The sequence below is a fragment of the Fusarium verticillioides genome, chromosome 5 (genome assembly GCF_000149555.1).
Source record: "Fusarium verticillioides 7600 chromosome 5, whole genome shotgun sequence".
Lineage (NCBI taxonomy): Eukaryota > Fungi > Ascomycota > Sordariomycetes > Hypocreales > Nectriaceae > Fusarium > Fusarium verticillioides.
In genome coordinates, this window is record NC_031679.1 from 1,634,213 (window position 1) to 1,650,332 (window position 16,120).

The following is a 16,120-nucleotide window of genomic DNA, read 5'->3' on the forward strand; positions in this document are numbered from 1 at the left end:
CTGCCTTGTAGCTTCCATCACGTGTGGGTCCAGCCTCGTCAACTTCAGTCCGTTTTCGCGCCTGAACATCACAGCCTCAACACACAAACCATCACTATCACCGGCTGATTACCTCAACAAGAGCGATCGCACAGGTCTCCAAGATGCCCAAGTGTAAGCCTACCTTCTAAACAACTACACACTTCCAAGAGGAAACACTCGCTAACTCATATTGCAGTCTTCTGTAAGCCCCGTCCCTCGTGCGCCCGAATCAACAAAGGCCCCTCCAACTGACAACTTACTCCCAGGCGATTATTGCGATGTCTACCTCACGCACGATTCCATGAGCGTGCGCAAGGCTCACAACAGTGGTCGAAACCATCTGCGAAACGTGGTTGACTATTACCAACGTATGTCCAGTCTGTAGGTCATATTATAATACGAAACTGACGTCCTTCACAGAAATCGGCCACGAGAAGGCTCAATCCGTCATCGACTCCATCACCTCTTCTTATGCTGCTGAAGGCCAAGCACACGCAAATCCTATGCTTCCTCATAATCAACCTGGACACGGTTTCCCTCCACCTCCCTTCGCGTTCCCAGGTGGTAAGAATGCAGATACCATGATGATAGGCAGAGTACTTACACATGAATAGGTATCCCTCCTCCGCCTTTCCCGGGGATGCCAGGTGCGCCTCCTGGACAATTTCCTCAAGGACTACCTCGTAAGCACACCTTTTACCCTCAAAAGACGAAGCCATTTCTGACAGAATCCAGCCCCTCCTGGCGGTGGTCGAGGCATGCCCCCCATGCCCCCATTCCCGGGGCCCAATGGCATGCCTGTCCCTCCTAACGGTCTTCCATTTCCCCCTCCTCCAGGCGGCTTCCCGTTCCCTCCTCCAGGCGCCCCAGGAGGACCTGGTGCTGCCGGTGGTGCCCCTCCTCCTTTTCCTGGCATGCCTGGCATGCCTCCGCCCGGCCAAGGATTTCCACCACACGGATTCGCTCCTCCCGGAGCCGGAGCTCCCGGACATGAGAAGCGATGAGTGACATTCCTATGGCAAGGATGAAGTTTGGGCTGATTACAGCCATAGCATCATTGGCGAATTGGGCGTTAGACAAGAACTGGGAAGATGGAAATTATTCCCAGTTGGAGATACTGCGAAGTAAATGTTTTCTTTAATATGATGTGGGCTCCCGGCCACGGGATGGGCAAAGGGCGTCTATCAATTCCGATTTATTGGATGGCTACAGGAATATATGGTCCTGTTACTGCCGTATTAGTCAGGCAAATATTGTGTGTATATTCATTCATGTGCGTGCGTGTGTACTGGTAATTATCATACATGAGAGTTACCCTCTTCAATGTCAAAGTATCCTCCAACTAGTTCCCATATAGAATCTCTTCAAAAACAAATCCCAGATAGCATATCATAAGCAATATCATTTTCATAACCCTCCATCATTCGTGTCGTAAAGCGTGAATCATCAGTCATGAGCCTTTTGTCTTATATCTCCTGCAACGAGCAGTGGAAATCGTTTACCTCCCCTGGTACACCAATAATGCCATCTGCACCAGTAAACCCAATCAGTTACTCAGCGTGATGAGGTCACATCGAAAGGCTTGTAATGATCGCGAGCTGCGCTCGACCTGATGACTTCTCCAACCCCATCACGAACTTCCTTTGGCCCGCTTATCTTCTTGCGAAGCTCTTGTGATCGCTTCTCACGCCGCCTCTCGCTGAATTTGCGCGGGAGGTTCTGCAACTCCTCTAACTTGCTTCCCAGGGAAAGCCTTCTCTTTTCTTTGTTAGCACGCCTGTGGATGTTATTGGCTCGCCAGAATGATCTCTTAACTTCGCCATCCGCGGAATGTGGCCTCTCATCACCGTTATAGTTTCGTCGCAGAGATTCAAGACTAGACCGATGTCTCATGACTCTGAGGTTACCACTTGGAGTTCGCCCAATAGTGCGACGCTCAGTAGTGGGCCAATCATAGCTGGTGTAGTAGGAACCGTCACGAGGCGGGAGGACGGCAAATGTGCGCTTCATCCTGGAACTGAAGCTTCTCTGAGGTCCCTTCGGTCGGTTGTCTACCGGAGGATATTGGTAGGTCTGATCATCGAGTTCATCCGACGAGTGCAGATCACAGTCATCGTCACAGTATCCATCGCACTCGTCTGAGTCCTCACTAGACCATTGAGGGCGCCAAAAAGGGTGCAATTTGTTTTCTTCCACGGGGCTGTCGTCCGAGCCAAGATGCGCTGGTTCACGTTCCATAGTAGGCATCCCTCTGATCCTCCCAGTGCGCGAAAGGGACAGAGTGCGCGACAAGAAGCTCGAAGGTCTTCGGGTTGACTGTGTATAATCAACCGAGTGGCGTCGTGTACGATTGAAAGCACGGCGTACCACAGAAGGACGACGAGGGGGTTTTTCGTTCATTGACTCAAAGTAGTTGCCCATCTGTGCCATTTTCTCGTGAGCTGGAGTCGTTCCTGATGGGGTGGCAGGAATGAAGTTGATGACTGGTGGGTGGTTAGGTGGCTCGGGAGGCGCTCGCGGATTTCGGAGAGGAGAGTCGACATCGTCAAGAGAAAACTTTGGCTGAGGAGGTGTGGTTGGAATGTCCTCCAAGGAATCAGTCGGCATCGGCACATCCAGATCTTCCTCCGCCTCCGATTGAGTCTCGTCTGGCGACTCAGAGGGTTTTGTCGAATGATCTATCATTAATAGGGACGAGTTCTGGTGTGGGTACATCTGCACTGCGAGCGCTTCTGATACCACCGGATTGGTCCCATTTGTGTCGACCGAAGCCAACGAAAACGGAGTGTTTTGTGAGCCATATCCCTTTGTGTTCAAGAAGTCGTCATGGCGATCGGAACCTGACCGACGGTGACTTTCTGAGGCATTGGAAAACGTTCGTGCCCCTGGCGTGTCTTCTGAGAAGCGAAGTTCAGGCACCCTGGGCGTGTCCTTCTTCTTGTTGAGATATTCCTGCAAGGCGTTATGAAGCTTCATACTCTCGGTTGTCAGGGAACTGGCTCTTGAACCGTTACGGCTAGTAGGAGCAGATAGAGAGGACGAGCGAGCAGGCACCATAGGTGGGTAGTCTATGGTTCTCTCATCAGAGCTTTCGGACATGGAATAAGATCGACCTCTCAGTTGACGCCGCACAATGGGAGGCTCATCTTTCGTTGATTTGTCGTTCAGCGTAGGGCTGGCGCTGGTGGTACGGCTCGACTTTCGGCTAGAGTGCGACCTCAGTGACGGCTCTCTAGACTTGGTTTTGTGTGATGATAGCCGACTAGGAACAACAACCACAGGTATGCCCCCTGCTTTCCAGACTTCCCGTCGAGCCCTGCCGCTAGAGATAGAATTATGTGTCGCGTTCGAGTATTGACTTTCTGACTTTGGAGCAGTTGAACGGTTTCGACCGCATGAATCAGTATACGATCTGTCCGACTTCAGAGAGGCTGCGGTTGAGGTGGAGGACTCATTGGTCGAGTCTCTCAGAATGGTTTGTTTTCGCACATGACGCAGTGTCCTCTGCCTCTTGGGGACTGTGTCCAAAAGATAAGCCTCCACAACAGTCGAGGCAGTGGATTTAGTAGAGATCGCCGACATCCTACGTGGGTCAGAAGTCGCGATTGTTGTCGATGTCGCCGAGGCGGGGATATCACGGCTCGCAGTGCCTCGCGGAAGTGTCTCCGTCAGTGTCTCTGTCGTTGGGTACAAAGGCATGCCTCGCACAGCTTTGGCTGCTTGTGTCGGTATGACTGTGTTGGGCTCCACGACTCTCGCCCTGTTTGGGCTTAAACGATGCATAATAAGTGCTTCAGGTCGCTTCTTCACAGTCACCAGTCTTTGCAAATTGTGATCCCATTCCTGCTCTACCTCACTGACAGAGCCCCAGTCGCTGTCGTTATGAGCCCAATCCCCTGCTGGTGACCTGGACGTACTGCTCCCTTCCGAGTGAGGTGCCAGGTTGCCCAAAGCCAGTCCGAGGTTTCCAGGCTTGTCAATACAAGAATTTGGGTCAAAGATCTTGCGTACAGTTGCTCGTGAGTTCTGATTGACAATAGGCTTGTCTTCATCTTCGGATGATAAAGGCTCTTCTCGCGCAGTTGTGAAGGAACCAGATTGGGATTCACCAGCTGTAGTACTTGAACAGGCACGGTCACTAGCAATAGGCCGTAGTAATTGCGGGCGACTTGTGGAATGAGGCGGCGTCACATCGGGCGTAGGCGGGCTCTTCTGATTAGGAGGCGTGGTGGGTGGACGCAGATGTGATGGCTGGGGAGTCCGTAAAGCGATATCGGTCGCAGCTGGACTATTTGTCTTGCCAGAAGAGTTCTCCGAGGGCTGGCGCGAATGTCTCGGCGGGGTTGGTGGTAGATCTGGACCACTACTTATCCTTCGCGACTGATGTTTGAGAGTTCGTGGGCTCGATGGATGCTTTCCATTGCCAGAAACAGAAGTATTGGTAGCCAGGTCATATCTGATTGAAGGGCTAGAAACTCGAATCGGTAATTCGGAGGTCCTTTCAGATCGAGGTCGTGGAAGAATCTTGTGCTTTTTAAATTGTAATTGACTGGTTGGGCTGGTCTCATGTTGTGTTTGGAGCGGATAATCAGCGGGAGGTGCCATCATGACTGGCGATAAAATAGAGTGTGCTGATAGCATGTCTTTTATTAGATAAAAGGGTTTTAGAACTTTTGCTTCGCGGCAACGATGTTGGAACGGTTTGGTGTTGGCATGCTGGCTGCCATCGGACAGGAAGCAGGGTTTTGGAACAGTTGCGGAACACAACAGGAACAGGTCAGACGGTAGTCCGAGACATGCAAGTAGGGAGGCGATGCGCTTGAAGAACGACGGGTCTTAAGCAGAGCCAGAGTTGGGAGCAGCTTCGAACGCGAACTAGCACCCGAACATAATCGCAAACGTGGCTTACAGAGTTGCGTTAAGTGTCGAGCGCGACAGTTGAGTGCGCATCGGGACGAGATGGGCGCCGTAAGAATTCCTCGGGTTAGAATCACGTCAAAGTCGGCACATAAGATGATGGATGATCTTAGCTTCCAGTCACTACTGACGAAGATCAAAGGAAGAATGCCAAAGATGGAACGAGAAAATGAGGTGAGGTGAGATAACGAGAGAATTGACGAGGCGCTGGTTGAGGAACAGGAGCACCTAGAGCCTGGAGGACCTTGCCCACTAACCTAGATGACGGGAGAGTGGAGAAACCCAGCCATAGAAGCCCAGAAGAAGCAAGTCCTGTCAGGTAGCCTGTCAAGGATTGAGAAGGAGGGAGGGGGCAGCATGTCCCGCTAGCAGCCCTCAACAGTCTCGAAGACACATTCATTCAGTGGCCCCAGTGATGCATTTCACAACCTGCAGTGGCCCAGCGGCCCGGGCCAACAGGCGCGCTTCCTTCCCTCCCTCCTCTCCACTCCACTCCACTCCACATTCAATGAGGTCGAGTCACCCAGCGAGTCGTCGAGTCCTTCCATTCTCAGTGAGGATTGGCGGTTCTGGTTTCTTGACACTGGACCACTGACGCAACCACAAGATGCCCCTGGGGGCCATTGGACTGATCCAATTCGTTTCCTGAGTGCTAGCTAAATCTGGACCTCTATTTCGAGTTGCAGTCTCTTGGCTTACTGGCTGACTGGTTCGTGCGCAGGGAAATTCAATGCATTAATGGAGGCTGTACTGTCCACATTATCGTAGCGCAAATGCCGAGTCTTACGAGGGGTCAACTGAATAAGCGGATAGGATCTTGCTAGAGCGTCTGGGTTTTCAAGGGCGCTTCCACATACGCAAGGGATGGTATTGAGTTCTTTATCTATAGCTCGGCAAAGCTGGCTGGCTGGATTGTAAGCCGTTATGAATGTTCTATTGGACAGAGTCAGGCGTCTCAGTCTCAGCCTAGAACTTGAGGCGTTTCCTCATACTGTGAGACAGTGCGACGAGTTGAAAGTTGAATGGATGTCGCGAAGGTGAAATTTGGGCAGATGCTTTCAATTCTGTAAGTATGCTGTATGGTATAGGATGCGGCCTCAGAACTCAGAGGCACCTTTGGGGAGTCAGTGGTATTCACACGCCTTTCCTTGATTGCCGAACAACGAAAAATGCAAGGATCATAGCTTGATCAAGACTGCTGGAAGAATGGCAAAGTGCCCCGCCTGCTCATATCGTTTGTGTGGTGGAATAAGTGCCTAGCCCCAGTCAAGGTTGTCCAGATCGATTGATGGCTGGCTGAATGTCTCTTCGACATCCAAGTCTTCCATTGATTTGGGACTCAATGGCGATCCAATGCGATTGGATATCCTCACGTCGGTTACCCTAGCATTCTTGTCTTTGTCCTCTATATTCCTGTCAACGCACCATGCTGACTGAATCGCAATTCTGGAAGTCAACTTAAGTGCTTCGCATGACACGACCACCAAGTTTCTCATGCTTTCGGGGACAAATTCGCCGTGTTGAAGCGTAACCCTGCCGAGTTTGTGACAGAGCCACAATGGATGAATGACAACCCAGCTTGAGTTTCTGCACGCCAGCATAAGTGTTGCCTTGACCAGCCAGTCAGGATCGAAAGCACCTCTCCCACCCCGTTCACTCACCTGCCTTTGCATGTCTCGATAATCGAATCAGGATCATTTGGCTGCAAGTCGTGCAACCAGAGCGATTACCAGCCTTTCTTCTTCTTCTTTTTTCAGTCTTGCGTCTTATCAGGGGCTACTAAGATATCTAGGCCGGTAATTCGGCATACTGCGTCCATCCATCGACTCTTGCTTGGGTAGATTGTCCAATGCCTGAGCCTGCACTTGATTTTATACGTGAACTTCAACGAATAACTGATTCCCAGTCAACTCGCCGTGACCAAGTTACCATTTTATTGACAGGGTCCAGACATGCTCGATGCACCCCTTAGGATAGCAGGCTCTAACAAACAATCTCGACAGGTTTCAAACCGTTGGCCTCACACGTCTCAGATTCAGCCCTGCAAGCGGACGTCGGCGTAGCTGATTCATGAGCGCATGCAAATGGTTTTGAAGACATGATATCACAAGGACTCTCTGTGCCTGACTAGTTCCTGCCCCTGCGTCGTGCAAGCGGTGTTTGTTGATTAAAACCCCCATAGCCTCGGGTGGATGACGACTATGAGAGTCGGTTACCCTGGAACATAAAAGAGCGATATTACCTCCGACGTACGAAGCTTTGTTCTTGATACATTAAGAACACAACGTCAAGATAGGATGAGACGCTACAGTAGCGTGTGTGTGTGTGTTGGGGTTTCCAAATATACCCAAAACCAATACTCATGATATTATCAAGTCGTCGTTTCGCGCCTGTGAATATATTACTGCCTAGGTACTATGTAAGGAGCGAAGATAATGCGTCACGGCAGCCAATAGACCCCAGGTACTGGAAGGAGATTACTGAAGAGTCATACATGCCTATGAATAGGTAGCCTGTACATTAAACATACAGCCTCGCTGAAACATATAAGTGACCATAGCTGTTCCCATAGGCCGAACAGCGTAATAACACCGAACCTTGATATGAGGTGTCAAAATAAACTTAGCAGAGGGCACCCTAAGCTTAGACTAAATTTGCCCAATATTTTCATCGTTTAGGATCAAGGTCCCGAGTTTTCTCCCCTCCCCTAGGATGGATATACCTTCTCAACCTATCCATAATAATTATGAATATTCTACGGATAGCAGTGCATTGTTTATCATTTTTAGCAATCAAGCGGACTACCCTGCAGCCGTTCCCAGATCATCGCATTTCCTTAAAAGCTTGCAAAGGTCAGGCCTCAACATACTAACATAAAGTGTATAGGTACTCAGCACCACGACGTAGTAGGCGAGACATCCGACAACCTGTAAGTTTGCATATGTAGTCTTATACTTGTAGTTGAACGATCGTCCTATTGGAATATCCAACAAGCCCGGGAGGTTCCTGGACTAAACAGTCACTAACAAAACAAGCAGTGCAAATCGCTGTATTGTATGTATGAGCAGTAGATCCTTCGGCGTATGAAACGAAACAAGGAGAATTGCCTCCAGTTGACTGTGTTTGGAGACCAGAATACCACCTACCAGCCTTCACGCGGACATCCATGCGACAGTCTACAAACCCTAATAGTTTGGGATGAGAAATGATCTGCCAGGTTTGCCTAATCAAACCTGCTGAAAACCCACGTGCGAGAATGAGGAAACCATTGCTATCACCAACTCCATCTCACCGTAGAGTAGCGGCACAATTTTCTGCAGCACCGTAGATCTACACTTGAGCCAAACACTTCCTTGCTCCAGCTCTCAGACCACCCACTATTTGCAAGGCTCGAGCGTCATGACAGTACGCCGAAAGGGCTGCTCGGGTTGATAGACCCCCACTCACTGATGCAGCCTGGGCCAAATCGACAGGGCAGTTCGATAAGCTTACATAGAGTGCAAACATGCAGAGCTTTTCCAGTCGCTGGACTCAACAGCAAATCCCCGCAACGAAGGGCTCTGGCCAGGATTTCGCTCCCACGAGATCTTGAGATCCAGAAGGGTCACCGACCACTATGTTGGCCACCATCGCGTTCGTTATCTGTTCTTGCTCACAACGGGCTGATTATCGCAAGAATCGAGGTGAGTGGTCATTCAGCCTGATCTTGCAGTAACTGCGTGCGGGGACGAGGTGCGCTGATGGCGACAAAGATACGAGCCGCCGTTGGATTTGTATGGCCAGCCTTGTTAATTCCCTCAACTTGAGTATGTATCATGCCTTGTTGTCTAGTTCTGTCCTGGCCATACCCGCAGAATGTTGACGCGCCGATGTCACCTGAATAAAGGCTAGACGAACAGCTCACGTTATGTGGCGTTTGCGAACCGATGGTGAAGTCAAACCTACTGTTCATCACGGATTTCTCCATGGGCCGATTCCCACAATAGAGCCGGAGGCCCTGTTGCGAACCCGAACGGAGGCTTCACGTTATATTTATCAACGTCGCCAGGCCCAGTTCCCTAAAGGTTACTGGTAGATGGGGCCTGACGCTAGAATCTGAGGCTGAGTGCCGATGAGGCTGTGGCTATGATGCTAAGGGCAAGCCACAAAGCCCTAGGTCCCGACGGGTAGCTTTGAAGCTGGTAAGTTTGCACAACCCTGGCAACGTTACTTTGAGAAAGTTTTTGCTAGCCTTTTGCGCACCCCTGCCAATGAGAGTTGCCGACCGTCACCGGTTCTCTTTTTCATTTTCTAAGGATACTGCAAGGGAAAGAAAGAAAGGGTGTGATCAATACGAATCAGCAAACTGATATCGAATTGATGTCCGAATGGAGATGGAACAGACGGCCGCACCTTGTAAAAGGGAAGGGCAAAGAGAGGTTACAAAGAGAGGGCTATTGGCTATTGGCTATTGGGCTATTGGTAATGGCCACTTGCCCACTGAGTCACAATCACTCAGCAATTGGTCGTGTTCTTGATTTGCATGGATGATGACAAGAACCGATGCATCTCCAGACTGCGTCACTCAATCACCCGATTAAACATACATACCTAGGTCACCCATGGAGATCTGTTTGGGGGATCCATAATCCAAATTTGGATTCGGAGAGCACGAGATTCGGAGGTTAAACCACGATGAAGTCATCAGACGCTGGAGGCCGTTGAAACATTCCAGCTATTTCGGTTGCTTCTACCAGCAATCCGGGGACCTGCCAGCCTGCTCTGAGGCTCAGCTCAGATGGACGGGCTCCATACTCGTAGCCCGGCAACCCCGGCGCTGGGCATAGGGCAGGTGGCGGACCGCTAGCTTGGGCAACAGAGCGCCATTTTCCAAGAATAGCCCTTGTCAATTCGTGGTGGCAGCCTTACACATCTGATTGACCCGACGTTACGTCCGCCATCGTCAACTGGATGTTTAAGCTTTCCCACGAGATCGAATCGTTACATACTGACATAGCCACACATGCGCTTAGGTTTCTGGTTATGCCACTCCGTTCTGGACCCTCCGGCCGCTGTACTGTATATACGAAATTCTCCAACCGGGGTGCATTGCCAGCCAAGTCTTTGGATTGCTCTTGACGGTCAGGTCAAGACAGAATTTGAAATGGTAAGCTTGGTGAGCCCAACTGCCATCACCGTGGGTCCTGTATGCAGAGATTTGCTCTAGACTTTGCTAGGTGCAGTAGCTGTGGACATGGCATGGCCCGCTGCTGGTTGACGACGATAACGAGAGCCAAGGAAGTAACATGGCTCTTTTGGGTCTGTCTTCCTCTTTGGGACATGGGGGGAGTGCCGTGAATGGTGGTTTACAGCTGTCAGCAATACGGAGATCCAGGGTCTTGGCACCAGACAACCCACACCTCGTATCCATATCGCCATTTTCAACAGCCACTTCGCCATGGGCTTATCATCAGCCCTGCTCCAAGAGCTAGTCTCGTCATTGGCTTGGAATAGAATCGAGTTGACGAAGACTTTAGTCGGCTCCGCTCTATCTCGCTTACCTACCCAACAAATTAGGCCACCAGGTCGACGAGATATAAGAAATGCTCTGCCTCGCCTTCAGCCCCTTCTCTCATCATATACACCATCGTCCTTCGTTCAAAGATTAGCTCTGTCGATCTAGGATCTAGATACCTTGACAAAGTACATTCGTTTAAACAACCACAACCACTAAACACCAACCACTATCATGAGGTCTTCGGGAATCATCGTCGCTGCTGCTGCGGCTGTCGCCAGCGCTCACTACGAGAACGTAAGTTGCAATGGATACTGTTGAGGTTTCGAAACTTGTACTGACTTACATGACCTAGCCTTCTGTTGGCTTCACCACTGTCTACACCCACCCAGCCAACGTCACCAAGCCTACTGAGTACACTACCAGCACGGTCTACAGCACCAAGACCTATACCATCACCCAGTGCCCCCCTACTGTTGTCGACTGCCCCGTGGGCCATGTCACTACCGAGACCATCGCCGTTTCCACAACTGTCTGCCCTGTCACTGAGGTCCCTACTGAGCCCAGCAAGCCTCATGAGCCTGTCTACCCCAACCCTACTGAGCCCAAGCCTCATGAGCCTGTATCTACTCACCCGGGCCAGGATGTTATCACCAAGACTCAGACATACGCCTACCCTCATCCTACCAACCCTGGCCAGAGCGTGACCAAGACCATCACTTACACCGTTCCCAAGGACCATGGCCACAACGCTACTGCTGTCAACCCTCCTCCTCATACCTATCACCCTGTTCCTACTGGTGGTGCTCCCGTCTACCATAATGGAACCACACCCGGTTATCCCGGTACCCATGGTGGAAAGACTCCTCAGGGTGAAGAGAGCGGCAACGATGATGGCACTGACAGCGGATCCCATGGTGGCAGCAGCAGCGGCAGCGGCAGCAAGGGAGGCAACGGTGGCTCTGAATCCGAGGACCACGAGCCCTCGACTTCCTCTGATGTTCCCGAGACTGTCCAAACTGCTGGAGCTCACATGAACGCCGTCACTGGCCTGCTCGCTATCGTTGGCTTCGCCGCCGCCTATCTGATCTAAGATGGGCACTAACCACAACACCTTTTTGTCTACAAACTTCTTACGATCCTTACATGATGCATGAAAGCATAGCATTTGGGCATGATTTGATTTTGTTTGCGAAAGCGAACGGCGTTTACACACTGGGGTTATTTCCGCTATGGATACCAATGGATTGGGCCTAGCGATGACGGGATTGGGGATGCATTATATGAGATCCGAAAGCACATGCACACGACTTATATATACTAATTTCTACATTTAATACTAGCGACCATTCATTTAGACTAGACTTTGATTCACATTATACCTAAAAGGGTGCTTTATTTTTATTTTTTATTTTTTTTATATTAAATATATACGGTTGCTTAGACACATATACTATTCCACTTCCATTGATCTTGATTTGCTGCACTAAAGCAAAACTCATCTGAAACATAAAATCATTACTGGGTCTGAGGATATGGAATACTGTCTCGTATTTTAGGTCCGACGTCCAAGCATTCGGTAAACATGAAACCTAAAGCGCCAACGACTCAGTGCTATGCTTTGCTGCAGAACGTATTGAAAACCCAGGCCTGTGGCACGTCTTGTTCGTTTTCACAGTCACTCATGTAACTCAAATAAAGCGCATATCGAAACATAACCTCCCCCACCTCCTCTTTGCGTATCCTTCTCCCCACTCCGATCTGCCAGTTATCTATATCCATCTTGACCCCATTTGCACCCATTTCCACAGCCCATGACTGTCCACGCAAGCCAGCCCACAGCGCCATTAGGAATGATTCGTCAATGTGTAGGTTCTGCGGCACGCCGCATCTTGGTGACCAGATCGACGGTCGCCGACGGCGTCGTTCTGGGTCTCGCGCGATCGTCATAAGAGTGTCTTGAGCAACGACCGGATCAAGAAATGATACAAGTACTTCAAAGGTTCTCTTTGCAAGTATGGTGTTGAAGAACCGGGACACCAGACGGACTTGCTTAAGAGCCGGGGCTTGGAGGTTGTCAAGGATCTGAATAACGATTTCTGTGGGGAGCGTTTCCATTGTAACGGGCCGCAGGGGAGCCATCGTAAAGGGTTCAGTACTGTGTCGTCAAGTATGCGGAGTGAGTGAAGACGAGGATAATGAAAAACCGAAGTGGTAGCCTTCACGATAATGAATGGCTATGCCCTGCTCTATGTACCTCCCTATTTGCGAATGATCTTCCGACCTGATGTCTTGCCTGTACTACAAACTCCCAATCCGTAAAGGTTCTCATGTGAGACAGCCAACACAGTCGACGTAGATCCACCGATTTGGTCGAGTACAAGAGAGCCAATTGGCTCGTAAGCCGTAAGGTCTCTCGTAAGGGTTCTCGTAAGGCTTGCGGGGACGTAAGCCGACCAGACTGACTGTGCTTTTAGTCTATACCTAGGTATGGGAAGTCTAGAAGTGTAAGATGCCATCCATATTTAACTGTACTCGACTAAGGCGGTGTTTTGTTTCCTTGACTTCGGGTATTCATAACTCGTTCAAAAAACCACTTTACTCGCTAGTCTCCTCTTGCCACCATGCCTTCATTAAACGTAACCTCTCCGTCCTCTCCTTAGCCATCCTCCTCCCTTCCTCTGTTTTCATCATGCCCTCGAGCAATAGGAGCTTGTCATCAAAATGCTCCATAGTGTTCTCCAATGTCCGACTCTTGGCACCTCCAAATGCGAACGTCCTCGCAATGCCTACCGCGCCAATGGCATCTAGGCGGTCGGCATCCTGAACAACGGCCAGCTCCGGATACTTGCCCACAAGCGCCTGTGTCCGCGCCGGGTCCTTGACTTCGGAGGAGTAGCTGACGCCGAGGCAGATGGCCTGGACGGTGTCGGCAAGGGCCTGCGGTGCACCAAAGGACACGAGCACGGATGCTACCATGCGAGAAGGGTCCTCGCCGGGGCGGAGGTACTTCTTGTCGCCAACGTCGTGGAGCAGTGCGGCCAGCGTGACCAGATCTTGGCGTGTTGAAGGGGTACGAGACTGGATATGCTGCGAGAGACGGAGGACACGCTTGATATGGTTGAAGTCGTGCGATGCGTCATACTTGGACATATATTCCTCAACATAATTTGTCACTTTGCCAATAAGGACGTCATCAACTGACCAGTCTTGGGTAGTCATTATGTGAAGTCTGTAACCTGAGATGGCTATGCCTGTAAGTAAGACGGTAGATTTGGCGTTTCCAATAGAGGAAACGTGTCGCAATATCTTATGGTAACCTGGAATTGTCCGGAGGATGACTGAAGCACGGAATAGTGGAGGATCGAAATTAAGACCCTAAGATTCTATGCCATCAAAACTGACCCTAGACACGAAATGGTACTCCTACCAGCCTTTGTAACCCAGCACTCTGATTTGAGTATCTGCTGTAAGGATCGTATAACGCAATCTTTAGAGAGGAAGTCCAAACAGATGCCTGAGGTCGAATATATGACGCTTGTCCAGAGGACGACGCGACGGCCCGACGTGAATGAAGGATAATCTGGAAACAAAACGGGTCCCCACGTGACAGGTCACCGGAATTCCAAATGGGACTCATACCTCATGAATAAAGTCACCTGTGTTTCATTCCCGCCAGACAAACTATTCGACAGAGGTCTTAACTGTGGTCTCTCATTTGATGATTACCAGCACCTCTATTCCTTCTTTTGCTTCCTTCAAGAAACATGATCCACCAGGAACACAAAGTTTTTGCCTGGAACTGCAGCCCTTTGCCCACATTTCACCGCTTGCCCGCCTAAATGCCTCCTAGGTATCTATATGTACCAAGTCAGGTCCTGTATATGAGTGCATGAATCTCAACTCGTGCCACGATATAGGCATTGACTCAGCTGAAACATGATTCAAATGTCTAATAATAGATATCCAGTATACTGTCAAAGCCTAACATTACTCGTCACTTGTAGGCTGTTATGATTATGCTAGATACACTGAATTTATGCTATGCAGCGTATCCATGTGTGGGTATTATTCTTCATGCACCCAGGACAAAAGCATATTGATACGAGCAAAAAAATGTTATCCGAAAGAAAGTTCGTGGCATACAAGGCCACCTAAGTGTAACCTTGTGCCAAGTGATTGCCATGCGCTGTGGGAAAGCAAGTTGCTATACTGTCAATGCAGTATCAATTAGAATGACAAGAGCCCAGACTCGCTGCTCGACATACCGATTACTCATTCGATCAAGGAGAGGAAAGGTCACGCTCTGACCGAGGTTCCGCAACGGGGAACTTTCAGCTGTGCCTATCGTGAAGTCCCCCTCTTTCAAAAGGCAGCCATCACGGGGAACAACTTGGTTTACCCTGGCCTCTCGCGGTGTCAGAAGACTTACAGAAGTACCTTGGTGATTATATCAGGGGGCAAAAATAAAGTGTCCAAAGTGCCTGCTGAGTCCATACTGTATTGTATTAATACAGTCTGAGCCTTTTTGTCGTTTGGGACTTCAGTCCTAACCTTGTAAATAGAGTCACTCGGTGGTGGGTGACTTCGTGTATGTGTGACGGACCTCACATACCCGCCGAAACTAAAAGGCATAGCATGCATGGAGATGGATTAGAGAGGACCGATGCTACCGATGCTAGACCCGGGAAGGTAGAAGGCATCTGGCACACGCGGACGGGCCGTAGAGGGGGAGATGGGGATAGTACGCTTAGACCCATTATGCTTATCGAACGGGAACCTGGCTTGGCATATTTCATTTTTTTATGAGCCAAGGTCATCTCAATGATGGCCCGTGGCTTGTTATCAGAGATTTCAGTCTGCATACGAATGAGGAGCCTGTAGGGGATGCGAGTAGAGGTGGCTGGATAGGTAGGTAGGGGGATACAGATAGACGAGGCCTCGATAGGTATGTATGTACCTTGTAGGTGAAGGCCACCGCCAATTCGCATACCTCTCTCTTCTGGGCCATGTGCAGTACCTCTGTAAGCGTAGCGCAGACGCGGCAAATCCACACTACCATTGTCGACTTGCATCTGAAGCATGATATGGCGTACATGCTATCGCCAATACGACAACAGCGGAGCATACAGTTCCGCCGTGATTCTGAGAGCAAATCCATCTAGGTAAGGTAGTGAGTCAATTATTGACTCGTCCAATTCTTCAAGCCGGCCGCATGAACTCGAGGGTTGCACTACAGTTCGCCCGACTAGAGAGCGGCCCAATAATGGCCAGAGGTTTCAAGCGGTGCGGTGCAAGTCAGAGGCAGAACATTAAGGCAGATGCGAGGCAAGGCGATGCGATGCGATGTGCGATGAGCATACAGTAAGTAGGCATTTGCATGATCCATAGATTGCAATGTACTGCTGAGGCCACGAGAGCCGACAAATCTGGTGTCTAGGCCGTACAAGAAATGACACTGATGTTGCGTCCTTGCATGGCTGAAATGCAAGTGGTTGATGTGAGATGTGGTTGACGACTGTTGGTAATTGGCCAGGCCTGCAGCGTGACGAGAGGTTGGATCTAGCGGTGCCACAAGCCAATGACGGCGTTGGAATAGACGCTCTACGGAGGTCGCTCTTTGGGCCTGTTTGCCTGTTTAGCGGTAATGGGTTCCTGATTGGCGCAGTGTTTCCCCCCGCTCTGGGA

General features: G+C 50.2%; 5 protein-coding genes across 6 annotated transcripts; 2 read left to right on the plus strand and 3 right to left on the minus strand.

Annotated features, from left to right (window-relative positions):
• The first annotated feature begins 52 nt into the window (after nt 1-52).
• On the plus strand, nt 53-1,441 carry FVEG_02861 (hypothetical protein). Of its 2 annotated transcripts, XM_018890376.1 has the most exons (6): nt 53-153; nt 218-223; nt 288-389; nt 442-585; nt 636-704; nt 757-1,441. In XM_018890376.1, exons 1-6 carry the CDS (start codon nt 144-146, stop codon nt 1,023-1,025), a joined length of 600 nt encoding a protein of 199 aa, XP_018746675.1. In that variant the 5' UTR covers nt 53-143; the 3' UTR covers nt 1,026-1,441. The 2 variants fall into 2 exon arrangements, with proteins under 2 accessions (XP_018746675.1, XP_018746676.1); XM_018890377.1 differs by having other exon boundaries at nt 57-153; nt 636-1,441.
• Nucleotides 1,244-6,365, minus strand: FVEG_02860 (hypothetical protein). Its single transcript, XM_018890375.1, has 2 exons — nt 4,931-6,365; nt 1,244-4,652 (listed from the first exon to the last, which is right to left on the minus strand). The coding sequence occupies exon 2, from the start codon at nt 4,627-4,629 to the stop codon at nt 1,576-1,578; it is 3,054 nt and encodes a 1,017-aa protein (XP_018746674.1). The 5' UTR covers nt 4,630-4,652; nt 4,931-6,365; the 3' UTR covers nt 1,244-1,575.
• A 2,446-nt stretch (nt 6,366-8,811) lies between these two features.
• Nucleotides 8,812-12,731, plus strand: FVEG_02859 (hypothetical protein). The gene is made up of 2 exons (XM_018890374.1): nt 8,812-10,729; nt 10,788-12,731. Exons 1-2 carry the CDS (start codon nt 10,667-10,669, stop codon nt 11,523-11,525), a joined length of 801 nt encoding a protein of 266 aa, XP_018746672.1. The 5' UTR covers nt 8,812-10,666; the 3' UTR covers nt 11,526-12,731.
• On the minus strand, nt 12,047-12,574 carry FVEG_02858 (hypothetical protein; the record flags this gene model as incomplete). The annotated part of the gene is made up of 1 exon (XM_018890373.1): nt 12,047-12,574. One exon carries the CDS (start codon nt 12,572-12,574, stop codon nt 12,047-12,049), a length of 528 nt encoding a protein of 175 aa, XP_018746673.1.
• A 299-nt stretch (nt 12,732-13,030) lies between the features above and the next one.
• Nucleotides 13,031-13,654, minus strand: FVEG_02857 (hypothetical protein; the record flags this gene model as incomplete). Its single annotated transcript, XM_018890372.1, has 1 exon — nt 13,031-13,654. The coding sequence occupies one exon, from the start codon at nt 13,652-13,654 to the stop codon at nt 13,031-13,033; it is 624 nt and encodes a 207-aa protein (XP_018746671.1).
• Between the last annotated feature and the right edge of the window lie 2,466 nt (nt 13,655-16,120).